This window comes from Epargyreus clarus, unplaced genomic scaffold, assembly GCF_041222505.1.
Source record: "Epargyreus clarus isolate Ecla_fem2 unplaced genomic scaffold, WU_Ecla_fem_2.2 ptg000007l, whole genome shotgun sequence".
In the NCBI taxonomy this organism is placed as follows: domain Eukaryota; kingdom Metazoa; phylum Arthropoda; class Insecta; order Lepidoptera; family Hesperiidae; genus Epargyreus; species Epargyreus clarus.
The window spans coordinates 20,821,731-20,848,467 of NW_027332215.1; the positions used below are offsets into that span (position 1 = coordinate 20,821,731).

Sequence of the window (26,737 nt, forward strand, 5' to 3'; positions counted from 1 at the left end):
GAAAAGTGGTTTAGAATAATAAATCGGCCAGAATGGATCCTATCCTATTAAATCATCGGTAATATGTAACAAACATTTTGAGGAAAAATGTTTTATACCAAGAAGTCGACGTATTAATTTATATTTCATAATATTTGTTTCATAATATTAATAAAAAATTATCTATAAAAATATGTTATTTTATTAATCTGTGTAAGAATTTGGATACGAAAGCTACGTTGCCACGCCAGGCTCATCAAATTAATATTGGATGCAATGACATTTTATACTAGACATGTTATACGCCCACTAACTTTAGAGAAAACTTGAGCGAAACTGCTTTGATAGCACACATGCACGTTTTTTATTTTACTTACCTTTAACTACATAGACAAATGTTCTATAAGGGACAGAGCTATTAGAACAATGTGATAAAAAAAGACAACTAGTGTTTGACCTTGCGTTTCAAGTGTACGCAAACGTAAATATTGACCATGGAATATAGTGACCAATGATTACTTCAGTCAAAACGGGACATCGATTTTTTTATGTCAAATACTTTTTACTTGAAAAAATATAGTTAAAAATAATAAAAAACACGCTTTTATGATAAAATTAACTAAAAAGTAGAAAATAATTTTCAATCTAGGAATCATTTAAGGAACAGTAAGTAGTATAATTGTGCAAAAAATGTGGGGCGCTTTATGAAAACTGATAAATGGAGCACCCCATGTTTTTTTTTCACAATTATACTATTTACTGTTACTTAATTGACAATGGCAACGGTTCATTTCGGAGACAACGGCACGAAGCATCGAAAAAGGGACTGTCCCGTTAAAAACTGGACGTATGGTGGCTTTCCCATTGATCCGCATGCTTGTCAAAGACAAAGAAATAATGGAACAGAAGGTAAAAAATGTCCAAAACTGTCGATAATAGTTTTAATACGTCGTTTACGTAGAAATGTTATAGTACAGTTTAACTAGATAAATTATTATTATATAAAAATATAATTTGAAAGAATGTATCTATACAGATGTATCGACTGGTTTAAAATATACGATTTAAAAATTGTTTATATTTATTATCATAGATTAGTAAAGATTACTCACTCCTAACAAGAAAATGTACCCAGTTTTGAGAATTGAAATAGTTGCGTAAAAAAGTTTTGCTACGTCTCCGTGCTAAAATGTCCCTAAAATATTTGAAATAATTATTTATTTATTATGTAAATTACGCAGTATTAGTTATTTATTCGTCAATTTTCTCTAAAAATGTTTTTATTTGTCAAGAATTCAAAAAAATAACTTACTAATAAGCCGTTTGTGGCTTATTTCAATTTCAAGGCGGCGAAGTATCTTTACTAATCTATGTTTATTATTATCAGTTTTATTTTACACACGACCATTAATTGCAAAGTTGTGTAAATTTTATAAATGTACTAGCTGACCCAGCAAACATTGTGTTGCTATATAAATAAAAAAAAATGTTAAGAGTGAACAACCCTTATCACTTAAGAGATATGAAAAATAGATAGTAGCCAATTCTCAGACTTACTGAATATGCATATAAATTTTGCTGAAAATCAGTAAAGCCGTTTCGCAGGAGTACAGTAACTAACATTGTGACATGAGAATTTTATATATAAGATTCTAATTTTACCGTGGTCTTTTTGAGGATTAATTTCTGGCTATACAAAGATTGTTTATTAAATTATGTTTAGGTTAAGGAAGAAATACGACCTTAACGATTGAAATATTTATTCAATTAAAGAAATTTTAAAATACCGTATACTATCCTATATACATTTTATGGTAATATTTTTTATTATTTACCACAGGTATCGAAGAAAATTTAGAGATTAGGATACAGAATTTCCCATATATCGATTTTATTTTATTAAAATAAACTATAAAAAGTTATATTTGGACTAAAAACACACTAATATAAAAATTAAGCAGTGGGATCTAAAACTATAACATACGACATATGAACATCGTCAGCTTCAATAAGATGTCACTTCTGTTCTGTTGATCTATGACCATGCATTTTGCGTCTTTATCACTTTCATTGACAAAAACATACTTTGTCTCTTTCTGGTTACTCACGTAATCATGGCGGATCGAACACGAAAAATAAACAAAATTTAATAATTTCTCTTCATTTACGTGTGATAGGTGATTCCATGAAGTTTGTTTCTTTTTCGAGCATAATTTTTGCATTTACGCATTGCACAAGAAGGCATTTTGAGGCTTAAAATTCAAAATAATGACGCTTAACGTCTTCAGTGACATTCGTGTGTATTACTACGCCGCGCGAGAGCGACTGTCGTCGTTTTAACTCGTTTTACACCACTTGACGTATTTTGTATGTTTCAACTTTGCCCGCTTACGGCGTATCTTCAGGTTATAGATCAATGATTGGATGTCAGTCGATAAAAAGTATGAAGCTCCTTGCAGAACACACGTTAAGACCCTACTTAAATTTCCTTCCCATAAAACTTCTTCCTATTCCCATTCCTTCTCAGTGCATGCTGTCAGATTGTGGAATGCGCTTCCACCAAAGATTCGCGAATCTGACACTATCTCTATATTTAAAAAGCGAGTTAAAGAGCACTATATTTCCTTATCTAAGTAGTTCATATATATATAGTGAATATGTATGTATAAGTATTTATATATTTATGTATATTTATATATCTATAGTATAACATATATGTTATTTTTACATCTTTTTAAGTACACACTAATACTACCATTCTGCACCCTCTATCCACTCACAGGTCTGCTGGAAGAAATTTCTGACAGAAATAAGCAGTGCCTTTGTACATATTATTTCTTTATGTGTTTGTCTTTTTTCTTATATTGTGTGTGCATAAATAATAAATAAATAAATAAATATGAAGGTAACAACACTATTACGCACACATACACATATCAATTTTGGTAATGCATTTAAACTGACATTGTGTATCTTTGACATCCTATATTTATGGGTTTTTGGGCGTTACATACATACCTATAGATACCTATTATATATTCGTTAATCCATTATGTTTATCAAAAGTAGGTACATTATAAGTTGTATCTTCAAAACTCGAACTGTAAATGACTGTGTTCCAAAGAATCACATTTACGTTATACTTTTTTCTTTCTTAATTTTGATACAAAAACAAAACTACATTTACATACATAACAAAATTTCAGAAAGATGAACCTTTGAATCACCTCCTCTACAGATGATGTTAAAGATACAACTTACGTGGGAGGCAACAAATATGTACAGTCACGAGCATAAATATATGACTATGGGCAGATCAGCAAAAATATGTGACCCAATAACGAGTTCAATAATATATGCCAGCACGAACGCAGCAAAAATATCTGACATTTATAGGCAGCAAAAATATGTGATGCTAAATTTGATCAAATAATTGTGACATGTGTTATGACATTTGACGTCAACTAAGATGCAATAATATCTGACATCTATATATAATATATACAAAGCGAAAAGATACTCACGTTCAAAACGTATTAATCAAGGCTTTGGCTAAACTACTGAAGCTATAATCATGAAACTTGGAATATAGCTTAATTTTATAATGTAGATGCGCACTAAGAACGTAATTTTTGATATTCCACCGTTAAGGGGGTTAAATAGGGGTTGAAAGTTGAGTATGAAAGTCCGTCAATTTTAAAGCAAACTCGATGAAAATTCATATTTAGCTTTTTGATTTAAAATAATAAAAATCGAATGTAAGATTTTTTCCAAAATCAACCCTTAAGTTCGTTTTATAGGGGATTGAACATTATTTTAAAAACCGTTAATTTGGAAACAAGGACTGTAAAAAATAGCATCTAGCTTTCTGTTTCGAAATAATAGAGCATTTTTAACACCGTTTATGGAAAATCTATCCATAAGAAGGTAAAATAGGGGTGGAAACTTTGTTTAAGGGACGCAGCTTTTGAAGCAAAGTCTATGAAAATTGGTATTTGGCTTTCTGATTGAAAATATTAGGACACCTATTTCACGGTTTTTGGGAGATCAACCCTTAAGGTCATTTAATAGGGGATGGAACTTTATTTTAAAATCCGTTCATTTGGAAGCAAGGACTGTAAAAATTAGCAATTGGCTTTCTGGTTGGGAATGATAGAACTTTTTTAACACCATTTATGGAAAATCTACCCTTAAGTGGGTAATATAGGGGTTGAAATTTTGTTTAGAAGTAAGTTGATTAGGAAGCAAAGGCTATGAAAATTAGTATTTTACTTTCTGGTTGTAAATAATATATCACTTATTTTTCCGTTTTTGGAAAATAAAGTCTTAAGTTCGTTAAATAGGGGTTGAAACTTTATTTTATAATCCGTTAATTTGGAAGCAACCACTATGAAAAATTATCATTAGACACAATGAAGTATCTGAGTCACTGCTTTTTTTTTAGATCAACCCTCAAGATAAAAGGGTGTATGCAGTATGCCTTTCTGTTGACACACTCGTTTCAGCATTTTAGGTACTCAATAATCAACCCCTATAAGTAAAAAAAGTTTAAAAACCGTTATTGCAGTTGTACTTCCTTCGGCGTGTCTGGAAAAAGAACAGATTTCAGAGAGGTTTAGCATAGGGCGAAATTCCACGGGCCGTCGTAACATATATTTTTAATATGGGAATGTATTGGGCGTGCTGAAGTGCAGAGGCGGTTTTTAGTAACGTACAGACCCGCGGGCCACAAGGAAGAGTCGCGGGCCACACGCCACCCGTAGGTCACGGGTTGCCGACCGCTGGTGTTGAATATTAGCTTTCAGAAATTTGGTGATAAAATATTTATTGATACATAGGAATATTTTTGAAACTCCACTAAGGAGGTAAAAGAAGTGGTTCGAAGTAACAAACGTGAAATTTCAGATAGCGTCTATTCACCCGTAAGCACAACTACGACAACGAGGACGGGTGCAAACTTCATATATCATAATGCGTAATTTTATTTACATGGACCACATTGGTATACTGATTACATCGCAACCACTTTGGATACACTTCTTGCAGACAATTTATCCTTGCCGTGGGGTAGGGTTGGGGTTATACGTGGATTAGTGATGGTGATGTGGTAACATAAACCTTGGATTATTTTTTTGGGCTAGAACAGGGATACAGTATCTCCTGCCTGTTGTAAGAGTCTAAAGGGTGATTCTGGGGTTGCGGGCGGCAGGAATGGGAGCTCTAACCACCCAGCCAGCGACCCTGGAAAGAACCACTGTATGTGAGGCCGCATACCTTAAGCTAAACACCAAAAGTTGTGAGAGGGGGTTTTAGTGCGTTAACAGTTTGCCATACGGTTGCCACCAAATAGTTGCTAGTCTGTTCCCATGTATACGTTTGTGTTTTGTTTTTCACATACCTACTAAAGGATCGCTATGATTTTTGCATAGTGGTTACTGGGTGGTTACTTTATGGGTCAGAGAATAACATGGATGATACCTATGGAGTAGTATAAATAATAATTATTGTATCCTACATGAAACTTATAATTTAAAGAAGTTTCATTACAGTCCACTAATTACAGTTTTAGTGTATGTTTCTGAAGAAAGCTTGACCAATTTAGACACACAGTGATGAAATACGAAAAATAGCTTTTGTTAATTAAATATTATTGCTACTTTATCGTTAAAATTGTTAAAGGTAGAAATTTACAATTACAGCTATTTATATGTCATATCATATTTTTTACGCGAAAAATGCTAAAAGGAGTTACGAGGCCCATTTTGATAAAAAAACTAATTCTGCTGGTGGTACGGAAGCCTCCATGTGCGAGTTTGACTCGTACTTGGCGAATTATTTAAAATATCCCTATACGGGAATCGAACGAGTTCATTTTGAAAAAAAAATACACACCTTATATTATTCCACTATCGGATAGTGTCCCTTATAAGGATTAAATTCTGGGATTAAATGACAAATTATAGGAAAAACTTCAATTTCACCCTGTATACAACAAAATAATATGTCCTAATTACAAACCCACATTTATTTGAATTATTTCTTACTTTGTAGTGACATAGAAGTCGGTTTTATTTTTTTGTTAAAAATTTTTTTTTCACCCTTTTTAGTGATGACACACTAAAATCTATATTAATATAATATAAAATTGTATAAACGTGATCATGAATAAAGGGTACGGTCAGGATTGAACCCACCCGCTCACAGGGCGCTGCCGCGCCCTGCTCGCCAAGTTTTATATTGTCTTATATGTTCCAACCTAACCTAACCAATTCAATACGAAACACTATAGGTGAGGCTATATGAAATACTATATTATTGGCTAGGTTAAATTGGGACAGAAAAGTAAATAAATCAAACTAAGTGGTAAACTCTGCGAGTGAGTCAGGCCTATTCACAAAAAAGTTAACCATATTTTATATTTGTAAGAAGTAATTATCATTAGGATTGAAAACTTGAAGGTCACATTTTATACTGTATGCGACTACAAAGTCTAGCTTTGATACTGTTTATAAATATCCGTAAGCATTAAATTTATTACTCATACGGTTTAGGCGAGAAGCAACCTTGCTTTATCACGGTTAAGACCTTGAAGGTCAAAATTTTCATCCTATGTGTATGCTTACTGACGTTAATACATATATGAAAACACAAAATGGCGAACTCCTATGGTTTAGGTTGGAAGCACGCCAGCATCATCAGAGTGAAAGAGTCGAAGGTCATTTTTTGACATTACATTTATCTGCTTAGGAACTGTAAAATATGTGTGAAAGCACTAAATGGCTTATCCATGTGATTTAGGCTGGTGGTACCTCTGCATCATCAGATCTAAGGAGTTAAAGGTCAAATTTTTCATCATATGTCTCTGTCTAACAACATCATAACAACAAATATATATTCTATATACTTTACATGGAAGGCACCTCTGCATCATCAGGGTTGAAGGTTCAAGGTCATATTTTCCACCATATGTATCTACTCAAGAATCTTATCACATATTCGTAAGCTCCAAATGCCTATCTTGTATCGTTGAGGCAGGAGGCACCTCTGTATTATCAGGGTTGAGGAGTTGAAGGTCGAATATTCCACCATACATCTCTGTCTATCAACCTTATTAAATATTCGTTAGTTCCAAATACCTATCTTGTATCGTTGAGGCAGGAGGCACCTCTGCATTATCAGGGTTGAGGAGTTGAAGGTCGATTTTACATCATATATCTTTGCTTATCAACTTTATTAAATATTTGTAAGCTCTAAATGCCTAACTTGTATGGTTGAGGCAAGAGGCACCTCTGCATTATCAGGGTTCAAGAGTTGAAGGTCCAAGATTTTCATCATATCATGTAAATCTAGATATTCAAAATTCATTTTAAGTTTCATGAGGATTAGATGGCCAGGAGGTAAGATATCATAAAATATGTAAAAAATAGGGGTAGTGATGATGAGTTCCACCCCATAACTCAAAGTTCTAATCATCAGACCATACCCATGTCGAGATAAAAAAGTACCGCAAGGAAATACCCTTTCATATGAAAAAAAGAAAATTGAAATTGGTTAAGAAATACTCAAGTTATTCAAGTTTAAAAGAAATCAGGTTTTTCCAATTTTCCGGGAAAACTGGCGGAAATTTTCAAATTTCCTCGAAATGGGACCCCCTGTGAAACTAGCCGCACACAATGGCGGTTGAATCATGTCGATCGGTCGCGGCATCGCGAAAAAATCGCTGGACATACATAAAAAAATATATATATACTCGTATATATATATACGCGACGAATAGATAACCTCTCTTCCTTTGGGAAGTCGGTTAAAAAGTGAATAGATTAATATTGTCAGATATTTTTGCTGCGTTCTTGCAGGCAGATATTAATGAACTCTTTCTTGGGTCAGATATTTTTGCTAATCTGCCCATAGTCATATATTTATGCTCGTGACTGTACAGTTGTCATAACGGAGTCTCTATAAAGTGCAAAAACAACTTTTGAAATTGGAAACGATTAACGAAATTACGGACATCTGACAACAGAGTTCAACAGACACATCATTTTGACAGTTAACTGTCACTCCGTCGCCATTTTAATTTGAAGCTTCCGGGGCAACTCGTTACGTGGCGCTAGTATCTGCACAAAAAGTAATTTTGTATGGAAGTGTGCCCCTGTAAAGGTTACTTTGTCTTTATCTTTGGTTTGCCCCCTCTGGAGGAGAATTATGACACTATCGACAACTCATTCACTTCGCTAAATACACACATATTGACTATTGACAACTGTCACCCACGCCATTAATGCTAAAGCATACGGCAATAGTCCATATCAATAGTTTTTTTTGCCTTGGATTCATTTCTTTCGGCCTCACTTCATTTCCATCAACAGTTTATACACTTTAGAATTAGCAACAATTATATTATGTACTCCGAAATCATTTAAAAAATGATCATCTTAAATACTTATTTCAAAAAGGAAATATTATTTTGCCTCCCGGAATACATCATCGTAAAACCACGTTATTGTCACATGATTCTAATATCTGTCATTTTTGTATGTGTGCCGCAAAAGTTTTTTTTTATAAATGTTTGTATTTCACTACATATAAAACCTTTGTTGTGTGAGTTAAAAGTGTTTCCCTCGTTGAGCTCAAAATTTGCTATAATTTTATTCGTTAAAAAAAAATAACATTAATAATTTTGGTTCAGTGTATAAGATGAACGTACTTATTTTAATTTTATTTCAGATTTATTTTTAAAATAAGTCTATTTATATAAACCTACCGGCCCATTACCTAATATCCGACAACACAACACTATTGAATTGTATTCACATTTCACACAAACACAATATTAATATATTCACAGTTGTCTTGTCAAGTAAAGTGTTTCGTTTGATGGTTTCGTGCAACTCAGTTTAGAAAATCCAAATTAGTATTGTCAATTCGTAATAATAAACGTTGCAATTAAGTTTGACTATTTACGTTTGTAACGTGCGTGAAAATGTTAGTGACGTAAAAGTGCGTTTTTCGTTTAGTGTTTGTGCCTGATATTCATGTGTTTACGGTTCGTTATTATATTTTTATACTTTCATTGATCACGTATACGTTAAAATTGCAGTTTTGTATGGATACAACCGTGTAGTCTAAAGTTTTTGGTTAATTTTTACTTAGAATATTATTAAAGTAGAAACAACCAACAGCTGAGACTACATACATAGACTGATTGTTTCAATAAAGTGGTAATACCAATATATTTCACATGTTAATAAATGTTGGTTATTTAATTTACTAACAATCATAAAAATCAAATATAGAGATTTGTACCATTTTTATGTTAGTGGTTAAGCTACAGTTAAAACATTCAACAAGTAAAATAACTATTTTACTTTTGATGTGCACTTCTTTTTCGAAGTTATCTAGTAAGTTACTTGTTTATTCAAGATGTTTTAGTGAGTGAAATAAGTGATAATGCTAATCAGATTTTTTATTATAAAAGTGAAGTAAAACAATTATTTTTTGCATTATCTGGATGTACTTGTATAGTCAGTTACCTTGGATTAATTTACCTATCATTATTAACATTGATATTATAACTAAATATATGTTAGCATTAATAAGAATGTTTATTAATTTATGTTATACCCGCATTTGAAATAATTAGTCATTGTGTACACCGTGAGCCATCATGATTGACTTTATTGTAATTTCACAATATCTTCCCAATATTTTCAGTAACCTGGCCACTGTATAAAAGCATACTTTCCTAAGTATGCTTTACAACAAGAAAAAACAATAAGTTGCAAAAACTTATTGTTTTTTCTTGTTGTTTCTTATTGTTTATGTACAAAAAGTTGGTAGTACTGAGTACATTTCACTAAACAACAATACTTTGATTGCAAGTTTCTTATGCACAACTAAAAAATCAAAGCAATTGTCATTTATAATTATTATACCTCTCTCTCATTAATAGGCTATTAATTTACTAACTTTTATATTATTAACTTGATTTTGAGAATTAAGCTTAGAAAGAGATTTAGTAATTCTCCTTTGCCAAGTGTCCAAATTAAATGAAGTGGATCTTTGCTGATAGGTACCAAAATATTACAATATTTTACAAGTTGCATGTAAGAAGTTTAGTACTTTATGTTTTTAGTATTATTGATGAATTATTTGTTTGTCTATACATATAGCTTAATAGGTTGTTGCTTCAGGCCTTCCAACATTATTTATAACGACGATTAATTTGGAAGCAACTTACGCCCAGAAGTGGTATATAAAAAGAGTAGCAACAGCAAATGTAGCTACTGCTTTAATGTTAAGCTTGTAATGAACAATGTTTCGAAGAATTCAATCAAAATTAGAAATAAACCTATATAACATTTATATTTGTTATTAAAAATGTCCAATATTTTGCCTCCCAAAATCAACTTTTGGCACTTTCTGCCAACTCAAATTTAAAACTTTTTTTTGGTAATTAAAAGGACTTGGCAATTTTTTGCATATCAAACTCTGTGGGTATATGGGTACAAACAATTTTACTGGAACAAATTCTGTAGTTAATTTAAAGCCATCCATCTAGTCTAGTTATTTATAATATAAAGTTAATTGGCATGAAAAATTTACTGATTTATTATTCATATTATAAACACATGGGCAATTATGTACACATATAAATTTACTGTGCAATTAACCTAACCATGCTTAATATGTAAGCTAAGCAGAGATTTGATTTGTAACATTTACATAATCTGTGAAGTATAGTCTGCGCCAAACTGCTTTAAAGTTGTTGCGTGCAGGTGTAGTCATAGAGCCAATGTGGTTGAACACAACTAGAAGAAAATACTCTGTAACAACAGTAAAAGCACGTTAATGCAGATAACTGCGTTAGACTAGCAGTTTGGCTTGGTGTCCATCGTAGTAATCCTTTTATTTATTGTTAGGAGTAAATGGGTGTGCAGTCCATCAGCTTGTAAGTGGGTATTGCATCCTTTAAACAAGTCCCATTTCAGTATCCAGTAAGGACTAAAAGCAAAATTTTACAGGAGAGGGAAATAACGCGCCTTTAAAATTATTAAAGTTTGTTACAATGACTTACTTTTAACATCGTAAAAGTGTAGTTATAATTATTATTAAGCCTTCATTGCCAACTTTATATACACTATTACATACATATTACACATATTAGTTTATATCTATTTTGATTGTGCCGGCGTGTCTTTGCGACACGAAGACCTCCTCCAGCTCTTTCCAACCTGCTCTCGACTGAGTAGATCTGAACCACAGTGGACCTACAATCTTTTTAATGTCGTCAGACCACCGTATTCTCTGTCTTCCTCTTTTTCTCTTAGTTTGAAATCTAGGAGTCCATTCCGTTATACGCCTTGTCCATGTCATTAGTCTCTCTCATCCTCATCATGTGAACTACCCATCTCCATTTTAGTTGTTTAACTTTGACTACGACATCGTCTATTTTTGTAGTTTACCTTATATTTTATATTTATAAGGCAAAAGTGAAGTACTAGGTTTCAAATACTTGCAGTTACGGAGCAGTCGACAACGCAATTACTATATAAAATATATATATTTAAAAATATACCTTAGGATTTCTAAGCTTTCAATCCTGGTGTTTTTGTGTTTTTCGTGGGGACTTATTAGGTTAGCGAAATTATGGAATAAACCGAATTTCATAAATATTTACCTTTACTAGATTTTGAAATGGAGCAGGCAATGTGTAATCAACAAATTGTTATCCCGTAGGACTAAGTTGGAATGCCTCAGGTAATTAAGTATACATTATTCTTCCTTTTCAAGGGCTAATAATAAGTAATGTAGCGAATGTTGAAGTATGTTTGATTGTTTGTTTCACTTATCTACATAGTTACATAAATATTTGTAATTGTATTGTTCATTTATGATTAAACAAATATTTACAGATTTCTAAACAGTTTATGTAGGTGACAAATTAATTTTGTTTGGATTGATAATTCTGCTTAGTGGTCATGCTTTTACTTGAAACTATGCGCCATATATAATGTAATACTACATTAAATTCTATAGGTAGAAAGTAGAGAAGTAAATCAGGCTCATTTTATACAAAGTACACAGTTACCTACTATGTTACAGTTTTAATAGGGCTGTTATCATGTTACTTTTCTAATGTACTATTATTATGAACCAGTCACTGCCTTTATAATAATGCGTGTGCCTAATCAATTCGCAGCACTAAGAGTGTTCCAAGCAATACAATTATGTGGCCTTGTGAAGGCCCGTGTGACGTCACCTAGCGTTGGCGTTAAGTGTACTGTGGGTACAAACTATGCGGGCTATAGAGAGTAGAGTACACATATAGCATTTAATGTTCTGTCTTTGGACACGGCAATGCCCGCCTCATACAAGCATGGTTCCGCCTGCGTGATCCCGTGCTCAGTTTTCCAATTTTACGCAACAAACCCGAAACATATATCGACATTGACTCAAAGGTTCGCCTAAAATTGAATTAGCCTTTAGGAAGATAGAATAAAGGATTAAATATTATGCAAAGTTCTTAATAACGAAGGGGTGTATAAAAAATGATTGGAACCTTCCCCATATTGGGTTTAGGATGATGTCCAATTGTACAATCCAAATCAAGCGTTTCTGTAAATGTTCAGCTCGAAACGGAAAATCTAAATCCTATGTTTCAATGTTTGCCGTTTGGTTAAAGATTTAAAAATATAATATTTGAATACCGATAGAAATTCTTGTAGTCTAGATAAGGACTACAATGTAGCTGTATATAATAACTTGTAAAGGTTCGACGGGTTAAATATTCAGACTAATAGTTCGTGGATTTTAAAAACTATAATCAAACGCCATTCACTTTTAACAAGTTTTTATCAGTAAGTAACAGTTTCAAAATTCCCCAAAATGGTGTGGCAATGGTAGTTTAGCAAAAACGTATAAAATTAACATTACAGTTGTCATATACTCACTCCTAACAAGAAAATGTAACCAGTTTTGACAATTGAAATTGTCACTGTCATCCATGTTCGTGTTTGAAAAATATTAAAAAAATATATTTTTAGATAATTTACGAATGAAACGATATTTCTCCGCACTTTTTCTTCGATTTCGTGTTTTTGCACCACTTAAGTGCGCATGTCGGCATTGTTCCGCGTCAATTACACCATGATAGCCATTAAATGGCTGCCAGTTTTGTCAGCCGTTTAAGCCATTTAATGGCATAATTCAATTACAAGGCGGTGAGATATCTATACTTATCTATGACAGATTGGAGTGCGCTGAGTTGAAAAAATATAATTTTGGTGTCTGGTCCGAAATAATTTCATGTATTTTGTAAATATTCTTGGCGCTTTCTTTTAATTTGTCAACGTGCTATAACGCTACCCTAATTTAACAAGTTTCGACGGATGCTTGCAAACATAGAGACGGTTCTTTTTACTTATATATATACCATCTGTACTCCATAATCTATCTTGTTGGTTTAGAAGCTATAGTAAGCGCAATTAAAGGTGGTAGAACCTTCTGTGGTTTGAGTTCGGCACCACTGCCACACCTATTTCTGCCTAACAGCAGTGTTAAGCGCTGCTGCATTCTGGTTTGAAGGGTCTGGTAAGGGAGACATATTTTTTCAAGGCATTCTAGCTTAGTCCTCAGGGGTAATGGCGAGTTAAGTACAGATGTCCATAGGTGCCAGTATACCAATTATCATCAGGAGGACTGCATTTTCGTCTGCCATTCCGATGTTATAAGAAAATCTAAAAACGAGGTTAAGACGGGGGAGAACAGTTAATTTAGAACAACCGTTTACGAGATAATACGCGATAATTCTGTTTGTCGTCGAATGGCTTAGTAACCTCGTGATATTATTATTTGCGATCGCGTGTAGGTACTGTCTCTAACAACCGTTTTAAAGTTACATGTATTATATGCATGTGTATAATTATAGTTATGTTATAACACCTATGGCCTTCTATAAGCTACTTTTGAGGATCCCGTACCCAAATGTTAAAAACGAAAACCCTCCGCTGTTTCTATCTCTTGAACCGTAGAAGATAAACATTTTAAACTTTACAGAATATGTAATAAAAATACAGAAAAATAAACAAGAAAATAAATAGGGGTCGTTGTTATGTGCTGTACATGCGCGTTTTCCGATTTATCTATGGAACTGATTACAGTATTACCTATTAAGGTAGGCAGTTCAAATTTTTAGATTGTATTTACTTCTATGGCTGCTATGATAACAAATACAAAGAAAAACGAGTAAAAAAAATGTTGGTATGGAAATTGGACCTGCGTACTTCTCCGTACACAACAATTCACCTTTCTTCGTGAACAATTGTTAACTTACTCTGTATTTATTGAAATGAATATTACGCTAAGCTAACTGAACATTATAATAACAAAAATACTTAATATTTGAATCAATCAAAAACGATATGATACCTAATTGTTTATTGCATTAAACAATTAGGTATCATATCATGAAGTTATGAAGTTGACAAGGCTAGGCAGGATATTAGCGTTTAAATTTTTGTATTTCGATAATTTATTTAGGATTTTTAATTTTATATGTAAAGTATACTTTAACTATCTTATAATTTACCGATCGTTGAGACGTGAACTGTAAATGAAACGTAGAATATTGTTGAGCAATTAAATACATGGAAAACGTAAAAGTAATTACACTAAAGAGCTCATTAATAGCCATGACATAGGACCACAATGAACATCATCAATTGTCACTATATTTTGTGTGTATGTACCTAAGTTAGCAATGTTAATCTATCATAAATGACTATGCCAGTTAGTAGCTAATAAGGAGGAAAAATATATATTTTGTTCGTGTAATAATTTTAATCGTACAATACGAGTAGATTCGGTTTGCTAAAAGATGGAGTAGCTGTGAATGTAATCATATACAGTAATACAGAAAATATTATAATTGTGTTGATGTGGGATGGTGATAACTACGACAAGGAACTTTTGCCCTCTGTCAATTGGAAACGAGGGATATTTATAGATGGCCGCTTTTGATTTAATGTGAAACGATTGCGACTAACGAGTAAGAATTGCTCCCTGTATCCTGAGTTTATTAAACACGCAGACATAATTGCTTTTAATAAATTATATTTCTTTATCTATTACTAGCAGACCCGGCAAGCTTTGTACCGCCTCAAAATCTATTTATCAAATATATTTCATATAAAATATAGCCTATGTTACTCGTGGATAATGTAGCTTTCGAATGGTGAAAGAATTTTTAAAATCGGCCCAGTAGTTTTTGAGCCTATTCATAACAATCAAACAAACAAACAAAGTTTTCCTCTTTATAATTTTAGTATAGATACATTAATTATAGAGTATATTGTTGGCGTTATGGATGAAAGGTTCAGTTATAGTATGCGAACAATGTCAGGAATTAAAAAGTTGCCTTCAAACATCAGGGTATGACTACCTCCGATGGCTGAATATAGAAATGAATCGTGTCGCCATAGCAAATTGTATGATAACAACGGCTCGGAACAACTTCAGAGCGGACTAGCAGTTTGGCGCGGACTATACTAATGTTTCATTTACTTTTCTAGGCGCAAGTACCTGCTAATACCTCCCATTTTTTATCAATTGTATTGGATATTGTTGTATGTCGCGACGTTCCTGTAAATATTTAAGTCATGTCATGCATACATATTTAGTTCACGAGTAGTCTGTTATGCTTTATCCATGTAATATGAATTTAAGATTTATATCTGCCACAATACATTTATCACAGTCTATGTATTAAACTGAAATAGAATATTTGATAAGCAAATTTGTGGTGGCAATGATTGTCGTACTCATTTGCGTCCTTAACGGAAAATCACCCAAAAGATGTTGAAGAAAAAAATGTTTTTCTAAACATGAATCTGGATGTATGATTACTTACTATTTAGATGATCATACAAAAGTCAAACCTACATGGTCGTTTGCTATTTCGGTATCTATAGCTTTATAAAAAGATTCAATAAAAAGCCACAGCGTACTCTTGTATGCGAGGCGTCACGTGTGTTATGTTGTTATTGTTTAGTGCTTCGTAACTATATTGCCCACGCTTGTGCCGGTACAAAAATAATTTTCATTAGCATCATGTCATTAGCTGAGATGTTAACACGATGTTGAATAATTTAACATTATAATAATAAACATTATTTATTTTGTTGCAAATATTGAAGCGATTGCCGACCACAATTTATGCACTTGATTTGAAAGAAGTATCTGCAAAATTTTTAGAACTGGCTACTTCACTATTTTCTCGGCAGCATTGTCCGACTGTCCGTGCTGTATTATTGTTTAATAATTGTAGTGATGTATAAAGAGGTACGTGTAAGGACAAAAATTTAATTTTGTTATAAACTAAATGTCCACTATAAAATCACGTATATTTTCGGCACACTTGGTACTTCTGTAAACATATAATCTTCACTCAAAATTATGTAAAATTGTATTTGAAATTTAGATACAGACCGTTGTCCGGAAGAATTGAAGTGAATATTTGAATTCTGTTAACGGACGTCATTCTTACACGTTCCTGGAGCGTTTGGAAGCATCACAATTTTTCTCATACTTCGGCTATGGGAATACTATCGCTTTAGCCATTTCTGTCTTATTATTGTTGTTGTAAAGCTGATGTATTCTGATAGTGCAGTAAACTACGGTAAAAGTGATATACTAGAATGATACCCTCTCACTTAATCTTCTGGAACTTCTCGCCAGGATTTTCTGTTTCGAAAAATAGAAGATTAAGTGACATTTATTTCTTCAAGGATATTAAAACAAGTTAAATACCTACATGACATTTTGTTACCATAAACATAGACTATAAATTGTAAACTAAGTAACTCCTTTTGCTAAACGATCACTGTAGTGTGAAAAGTATAGCAGATCGTCGGTACCTATGTATATTATGGCGTTATGTTAGTACCTACTGGTCAGTAACGTATTTACGAGCGTTACAACTATTTTTAAGTAGTGATGTCATTCATATTTTGGCCGTGTGCTCATATCTATTCGTTTGTGTTATTTAATGTAACTTTCTTAACCTTTTCGCTGACGTATGGATGTGCGTAGATAATGCATGACCTTCGCACCCAGTAAAGGTTTTAGGGTTCGCAATGTGGCGATCACATAGATATTCTATTTATTTGGCTTTTAAGAAATTACAAGTATTTGTGTCGACTGGGTCTGAAGTCGAATTCGAATCTTTGAGGCCACGAAGCCATGATCGTGCACGCGTGCGTCCTATCAGTATGAATTCCATATACTCGAGCTCGGATAGAGCCATTTTACTACAAACTACTATATCTTTCCATAATTCAATTTGTGAAGGTGTGTATCATTGTGCCGGGAGTACCTATTATAAATCGCCGCACTATGGTGAACAAAAAATAAGGGTAAGGGTGTGCAAAATTAATTAAGACATGAAGAAGTATAGCGCGCAGCGACACTTTGAAATAGTAAACGATTATTGACGGGTCTTTTGTCTTTTACATAATGATAGAGCACTTTAAGGGGAGTCATCATAATCAACCCATTACAGTCCCACTGTGGTACACGTGTTTCCACTTAAAAACGAACAATTATGGAATTAAGGAAAGAATGTGGAAATGATGGAAGAAATTTGGATTGATTGAATTTGGTTTTAAATGTAAAACTCTTCTTGTTACTTCAGGCAATTCGTATTGTAGAATCTAATGTGAGAGGTCGAAAATACTAAATAGATCGATAATAATATCATTGTATTCCACGGTATGGAATATACAAATTACAAAATTAAAATTAAGCCAATTAATGGCAAGGTTGGAAATTATGTACTTGTTAATATTAATCTTAACATGCTCGTAGTATCGTCGACTAATAAGTTTTAGGAATTTCTTAAGTATTTGTACTTTTGATGATGTTGTCGATTAAAATTCTACGATATTAGCACTATCGGAACTAGGAAGTATTAATACTATAATTAATGTAGGTAAAAGAAATACAGGCCATAGGGAAAATAAATGACTCTTTACCTCAAGAAAACAACTGGGACCTGTTATAATAGGAGAACCCATGGACAGTCCAATTGAAGCTTCAGTAGGGCACTATTAAAGACTGAATGATTTGAATAAATTGGTTAAGGCATTGATTAACATAAGTTAATCGATGTTTTGATTGAAGTCCTATTTGGTAAAACATCTGTTTCATGTTTACGAACTATAGATTTCCACTTATCATCGAGTGGACGGCTTGCTCAAATAGCTTGAAATGCACGTAGATCATTATCATGTACGGCCACGGATGTAAATGTGTCACACGTAATGCGTCAAGTGACTCAACCAAGTTGCACCGCCATCTTGTAGCAGTAGGCCCGTGATAATGCCAGTGCCATATGAATGGCATTTTTTTTACGATGTATATAATCGATTTTTATAGGCAGGCCCTTAAGTTTGGTTATCTAGAATACTAGGTAGCTCTCGAATTTAAAGAGCGATCTTCGCAATATCTGTACGGGAAAGTCCTTTAACTATACTATCTGAAATATAATTGCGATAGTTATATTTTTCTTGTGACAATTTCAAGGCCCTCGATTCTAAATAAACAACTTAAATATATGAATTAAATCCTGTTCATATATTTCCTTGGACCTCTACTTGGTCCAATATATTGTTGTCCCTGTAGTTTCGGGACCAGAATAGCACTACGATATCCCCTGCCAGTCGTAAGAGGCGACTAAAAGGGGTCTTCTCCGGACTCCGGTTGCGTTCCTGCGGTAAGAATCCCACATAACCCCGTGTCGTACTAAGGCACCTGGTACCGTGAAGGTTTCCCCCTCGTTAGCAAAAAAAAAAGGTCCAATTTAATGAACTGTCAAAACGGATTAACGTTTTCTAATTTAGTTTTTCCAAGTACCTCCATGTAAATGACAAACGCCCAGCAAACAGAAACAATGTGGATACACAATGTTAATTCATCCTCAGATAACTCCGTCCTTGCCCCATTGGCATCTGTCGTTCATTAATCACAAGTGTAATCGTCTACAATTATTATGATAGGCAACGTGGGCTTGATTTAGCAAAATCTTATAATGTTGTTTAAAAACAATATGTATTTTACAAAAACCAAACCGACCAAAACTTTCAAAATTAAACGCGGTGTTTACTCAAATCTATATTTTTACTAATTTAGAAATTTATGCGCAGTTTTGAGAAAATTATTACAAGTCAGGTCCTGCAATGTTTTCCAATATAACTGTACTGTTATTTTCTTAACATGATTTCCGTTGAATATATTTGACGAAAATAGGTATATGTCTTGTTTCGTTTATTATTTAGTTTCGTTGTGTACGCGCTGTGTATATGCGCTAGTTTTTTTTGGAATGTTTGCATATTTATGCTTAATTACATAGGCTTTACAGTAACGTACGCTCATTATCACATGACACAGTTCTGCGCGTAACTGCAGAGAATCATGATGGTTATTAAAGAGCGTTTAAACGTTTTGTATCTAGTCAGAGCTATTTGTAATCGTCGCCATCATCATTATGGACTAGGAACTTGTTTTGTTTTGACATACGCGGCATACGCCCTTTATTAACACGCTCAGTGCCAACGACTCGCCTTGCGAGTCGATATAAATTTCGTTCATGTGCTGGCGACTCGCCGGGCGAGTCCATTTAAATTAGTATGTAGTATAGGCGGCACCTCAGAACGAATTAACAAAATCGTATTGGCATTGAACGGGTTAATAAACGTTCTATTCAATTTTACCTTCCAAGATCGGAATATGACAATGTCTAGTTGGCAGAAAATGTCAAATAACTTGTGCCTGCGAAACATTTCATACATTTAATATTAATAACGAGCACTATTGGTTACAGTAACTCAGGGACATCTGATGGTAACCCCAACTAGTGGTAACTGCGTTTCTGTTGTATTTAGTTTTATTAAATATCTAGTCGTCTAGTTAACTACACATTATGTATGCTAGATGTTACCACTTCTCCAATGTAAATTATACTTTTATTATAATCAATAATAATGTATATATGCAATGATTACATAATATTCCTACTAATGTAATACGTTCTAACTGGTTACTTTATATGTAAATTTGGAATAATAATATTGTCCTTACGTATATCAGATTGTGTCTAGTAGGTCCCTTTATATTATACTGAGACGTTAAACATATATACTGTTTTTGTTTACTTATTTCTATTTGGCCCGGTGCGCAAATCTTAGTCCGCTGGTGCCCCAAAGGTTTTGACTTTTTTTAATATAATACGGCTACATGAGGTATTGTGGGATTCTTATAAATTGTGGAAGTGATATAGGGAATATTTTGAAGGAATTGGATTTTTGTTTTCTTTTGTTTATTACTTTAACAATTTTTAAACTAAATAAATCGTAGTAGTTCCCATTCTCCAATAATTGTTAAAAAAATAACATTTTTTATTAATTTAAAAAGATATAGGTACCATACAGCAGCAGTTAGTGGTTTGGCTCATTTATTTTATTTATAAAATTTTAGTGTTAATAGTTGTAGTAGTTTTATTTTAAATAGTGTTTAATTAAAATTTCTATTGCAAATGTAAATATATTTTTTTATAATATAAGAGTGGCAGACGAGCATGCAGACCACCTGATGGTAAGTGGCTACTGCCGCCCAGAGACATCTGTAATCAACCCCAGATAGGATTAAATATTCCTACCTGAGGTCGGCCACAAATGCGCTGGAACCCCTGAGGACTAAGCTGGAACGCCTCGGAAAAGTCTGTCTCCCTGACCACACCCTTCAAACCGGAACACAGCAGCGCCTAGCACTGCTGTTATTAGGTAGAAATAGGTGTGGCGGTGGTGCCGCCGGAGTCGAACCACAAAGGGTTCTACCACCTTCGAAATTATTTATCAATGTTGTTGGTACCGTACATTTTTTTGGTAATTAACTCTATTTCTGTTCTACATATACATGAAAGTTAATACATATTTAATATGGACAGTAGTCCTCTAGTAGTCTAATGTGTCAGTATAGATACGGAACATTTCTTTATCACCTGATAGTATTTTACTTTTCGCATTATTTTAATTGATACTATCTTTTTAACTTACATTGAGATTCACCAGATATAATATATTTAGCACAAAGCAAAAAATAGAAACAAAGTCATAAACATTCACTCTGTTTTATAGTTCAAAACTGAGTGTAGAGTGTAGGCCGCATCAACATCTTAAACTTCTCTGTTTCTCTGGTTTGTTACATGCATAGATTAGTAAAGATATTTCGCCGCCTTGAAATTGAATGAAGCCACAAATGGCTTATTATCGTAAGTTCTTTTTTTGAATTCTTGACAAATAAAAACATTTTTAGAGAAAATTTACGAATAAATAACCAATACTGCGTAATTTACATGAATTTACATAATAAATAAATAATTATTTCAAATATTTTAGGGATATTTTAGCACGGAGACGTGGCAAAACTTTTTTACGCAAGTATTTCAATTCTCAAAACTGGGCACATTTTCTAGTTAGGAGTGAGTAATCTTTACTAATCTATGGTTACATGTTAAAAGATATAAATTCAGCAATAATAGTCAAACCTTATGTTTCTTTTTAATATTCACATTCCGAATATGTTAAATTTTAAATCAAAATCAGCCAGTGTTTCATAGATTTGTTTACATAGATACTCTATTTACTTTAGTAAATTTATTTTATAGATAATAGACTACACGGTTGTACCTATACCTAATATTTAGCGCTTCTTACTTATTTTATACGTTAGACCTATTTGTAAAATGTATGTGTAAGTAAATCATTTTAAGAATGTATTTTTATTTCAGATTCATGAAACGATCTTCGAAGGCTGTTAGCGACTTAAACGTATGGTCATGCAGTCAGCTATGCGGTGACGGAAATTACGAAATCTGTTACGACATCACTTAATTAATTTTAATTGTAATTTATTATCATGTGACTTTGAGTGTAAGTTCGTATATATTTATATAAAAGTTAGTGCTTGCAAAATAATTTGGCTAAAGCAACTGAAACGAATGCTGTTCAATGGAGTCCGAAAATAAACCAACCTCGAATTTAAAAGCTAAGAAGAGCGGTCATAAAAATGAAAAGAAGAAAAAAATGGAGTCGAAAGACAATGACGCCACTCATACATCAAATGAAGTTAATCAGAATTTGGTGGAGGACGATCCTAGTGGCTCGGGTAGTTCTACAGATAGTGAAGACTTAGTCAATGCTATTAATTATAATACGATTACATCACTTGCTGCTTTAAAGGATATAATCCAAGGCGATAGTAATGATACACCAGAAACGGACAGTTTCTTTCAACATTACTTTATGAATCATTGTAATAATTTATCAAGCCGTAATTCTAATTCAAACTCTCCATTTCCGTTTGCGGAACGCCGGCGGCTATCACAATGTCGAGAAGAGGATGAAGACGACGAAAAGAAAGATATTGTCTCACCGTTATTACCAATTTCACTTGATGATAATTCGGACGATTCATTCAAAAATTTATTCATTAATGAGATAGAAAACGAAAAGACTGCGAGCGTCGTATACGACGAACAAAATAGTTTAGAAGACAGTGAGAAGTCAAATGATACGACATCTAATGTCGATGGCCAAGATACTTCAAAACGAACTGTTATGGGGGCACGTCATAAGTTTCTTGTTACTACGACAGAACAACCTCCACCGCATGTGGAACGTGCTCTGCGTTCGCAAGTTCACAATGCTCATACTGTTCATTTTGGGACCAAAGGCGCTGAAGAGCAAAGGCCTAGCATAAGATCAATTTTTGCAGGGCAGAATCTCCATCGAGATAAAAATTATTTCGATAGTAGTTTAATAGAAATAAGATCTACCGTAGACGGTATACCTGATAGTTCCGAAGACATCTGGGTGAAAAGAACAGAGGAGAAAAAGGTAGGCAATATTTATTTGATTGATTTAATATTAATTATTGTATTGAGAAATAAATTTCATTAATTAAAGTTGAATAATGCAGGTCGCACAAACTAAACAGGATCCTCCGAAAAGTAAGGAAGAGTCTGTAAAAAAAATTGAAGAACATAAAGTATCTGCTGGGGATAAACAAGAGCCGCCACGAGCTAGGTCTGGAACCTGGGGCTCACACACTTCCCGCAAAGAGAAAGAAGCCGTAAAGAAAACATCGGGTCGGAAAGAAAAGGAGGTGCGCAGAAGCAGTGATGACAGGCGGCAAAGAAGAGGTAAGTTATTTGAATTTTCAGCAGAAATTATATTTATATATGCATAGAAGGTAGAATTCCATTGTGAAGGTGGCAGATAGTTGTTAACAGTAGACCTTGTTAATAAAACAGCTGTGTTTAACGATGCCCTATTTTGGTTTGAAAGGTGTGGTAATGGAAACATACTTGAAGGCGTTCCAACTTAGTCTGGGGTCGAGTTTAGATGTGCGGGGGCGACAAAAGTCTCTTACCATCAGGTGGACTGCGTGCTCGTTTGCTACTTCTATATTGTAAAAGATATACATGTACTTGTAAGAGTAGGTTTTGATTAATTCAGATTGGTCTGCCCACAAGTTGACTATTTTGAAATCGAAGAAATAGAATATTTGTTTGAACATTTACATTGTTTTGTACTCTCGGTGGCTTTAGATACTCTCGAAATTTGTGTTTACGTTAAACAACATTGTTTGAACTCTTCCACCTGGCGATTTGCCAATCGCTGTCGCCGAGTATCGGCTATCTTATGTTTTAAATTATTATCTGTTGGCCAAATCTTAACCCGGGTTTGATTTGCAGTTTAAACGTATTTACTTACAAATGTAGCTTTTTAGGGTTCCGTACCCAAAGGGTGAAAACGGAATACTATTACTAAGCTACCGCTGTCTGACCTTCTGTCCGTCTGTCATAGGGCACTATCTCTCGAACCGTATTTGATATACACTTTGACATAGATAGAACAAATACAAAAAATAAATAAGCCAGAATTGACCACCGGATGGTAAGTTTTCACTGTAGTATTTTGACGTCTGCGCAAGTCCTTATAGAATAGACCCAAAGCTGACCACAAATGCGTTAACGACTTGCGACGCTTCTCTTGGGAGCTAAGATGGTCACCTCACATGTAATCCTTCCACCGAAACGCAGGAACTGCCTCACGCTAGAAATGGGTGTGGTGGTTGTAGTACCTCAGCGGTCGAACCGTGCTGTTTCGATCGCTATTCAATATCCTTCTATTTCTATGAATATGAATTTGTGTATCAAATCATATTATTAATAAACAATTCCAATTTCCTCGTGTACTTCGAACGTTATTATGACATTCATCACTGATAAGGAAGGAAGTACTAGATTAATACATGTTTACGTGACATGAACTTTGAGACTGACTGTAAATCTAGAATAGAGCTCCTAACATTTTTAGCGCACAGTTATTTCATTCGGTCCGTTTCAACATTCTATTTAAGATGTAAACACTCGTGAGGGCTTTATTTATAGCGTTACTGCGATACAGATATTTACTACTATCTGTATGGGTCCGTTATCTTTGAAATATGTATAGAGAACTTTGACAGACTAACGATATATGAAATAGTAATCACTTATCAAGTAGGTAAACTAGCAAATAATATTAGTATCCGTTATTTCCTATTGGTTTTGCTGTTTTACCGTTTAAAATTAATATTTAAATATTTAAAAAAAATACGGTTTTTTTGCTTATGATATAGTGTCAGTATTTTAATTAGATATGTGCACATTGGCTATGATACTGTTTGAATGAATCCCGGATATTGATATTATTATCAATAACCGGGATTGAATGATGGACTACTAAACGTCATTTAAGCATCTTAGATGAATACAACGTACATGCGAAAGGCCTGATGGTTCCTACGAAAGTAGGAATTGTAGGATTCTGGTTAGATAGGCATAAAACCTGGCTGTCCCTGTAGTTCCGGGACTAGAATAGGGCTATGGTATTCCCTACCTGTCATAAGAGGCGACTAAAAGGGGTTTCCGAGGTTGCGGGCGGCAAGAGTGGGAGCTCGAACGGCCCGGCCAGCGGCCCCGGGAAGGACGGCAGTATGTGTGGTCACATACCGTCGTGTACAATAGACGGTGTGGCGAGCGGCATACTCACCTGGGCGGAGCCCGACAGGGCAACGCGCTGAGAGGACTCCGGTTGCGTTCCTCTGGAGATCCCGGAGTCCTTTACGCAGCGCCGAGGACGACCACCGGGGGGGTTTTAGTGCGGTAAGAATCCCACACAACTCTGTGTCGCTCCCACGGCACAGGGTACCTTTCGAAGGTTTCCCCCTCGAAAACAAAAAAAAGGCATAAAACCTGGTAGTGTGACAATCTGTCTCCTAATTAGTTCATTAGCAGAAAGGCTCTATGCACAATTGCAGATATCATCTATGTGTTATATAAAAATGAATGTTTGTCTGTATGTCCTTTATAGAATTGTAAACCACGCATTTGATTTCGATAATAATATAAAGATCATCACATCGAAGTTGTTGTGCATGGAGCCCGCGAAGGTTTCTGAGGTGGTACAACAAAATTTCGACAGATTGTCATTCCAAAGATGGTACAATTTTTCAGTTATATGTATGTCATGTTATTTTTTAAAACGACAGTCCTTTCATACATCTACATGAATATGGTTCGTAGGATTCGGATAGAGCACGTGTTCTAAGGCAACATGAGTCATGACGCCCGTTGTATGAGCACTAACTGTGTGCCTTGACATTGTTTGCGCAAATCCTTAACCGATAAACTGATAGCGATCGATCTGTAGTACTTACATTTCTATGTTTGTACTGTTGTCGGTATGTATAGAAAGTAGTTAATTTTGTATATTATTTGAAACGTAGAGTCTTCACTTCTCAAGTAATAACTAATTATCTGTCGCCCTTTATTAATGGGCAACCTATCCAATGGTTTCCCACAAAATAATGAGGTTTGAAAATTGTTTCCTACTAAAAATTATCGATTTTCTATCTTTGAAAGAAAAAAGAAATGAATAGTTATTATTATTAGAGCCTGTATGTTCAAGTTTTTGTTCAATTACAATATATACATGAGTGACTAAAACATTTTTAATAGAATATCGTACAACCCTAGGAGAGACTACGCAGATCGTTTGGCTTCAAAGTTATTGATGCAAATGCATAATGCATAACGTTTCTATCTGCAAACACTGCCATTAGGTGGCAGCGCTGTATTATTTCGGTACCAGTTGTTGTTTATCACGTTGTGTCGTGTTCTTGTAGTAGATATATTTTAATGAAATATCAATTATTAGTTTTTTATATATATTATATAAGAGTAGCAGACGAGTATGCAGTCCACCTGATGATAAGTGGCTACTGCCGCCCATGGACATCTGTAATCAACCCCAGATAAGATTAGATATTCCTACCTGAGGTCGGCTACAGATGCGCCGCTACCCCAGAGGACTAAGCTGGAACGCCTCTTAAAAGTCTGTCTCCCTTACCACACCCTTCAAACCGGAACAAAGCAGCGCCTAACACTGCTATTATGAGGTAGAAATAGGTGTGGCAGTGGTGCCGCCGGAGTCGAACCGCAAAGGGTTCTACCACCTTCATTAGTGCTTTCAGTTAAAGTTGCTTCTTGAATGATAAACAAGGTTCAAGTCCACCACATGTCACTTATAGTGGCTCGTAAACATCTGTTATACCTTACAAAGGATCCGAGTTCTAGGCTTAAGCTGTTGTTATT

The 26,737-nt window shown here is 34.2% G+C and overlaps 1 protein-coding gene across 1 annotated transcript in view; it reads left to right on the forward strand.

The window, feature by feature from the left end:
* The first annotated feature begins 8,813 nt into the window (after positions 1–8,813).
* Snf4agamma (SNF4/AMP-activated protein kinase gamma subunit) overlaps positions 8,814–26,737 on the forward strand; it is a 118,514-nt gene continuing 100,590 nt past the window's right edge. Inside the window, exons 1-3 of the mRNA XM_073075075.1 lie at positions 8,814–9,025; positions 21,824–22,931; positions 23,014–23,236. Coding sequence (XP_072931176.1) covers positions 22,044–22,931; positions 23,014–23,236 — 1,111 coding nt within the window. The 5' untranslated portion in view covers positions 8,814–9,025; positions 21,824–22,043. The remainder of the gene's footprint in view (positions 9,026–21,823; positions 22,932–23,013; positions 23,237–26,737) is intronic.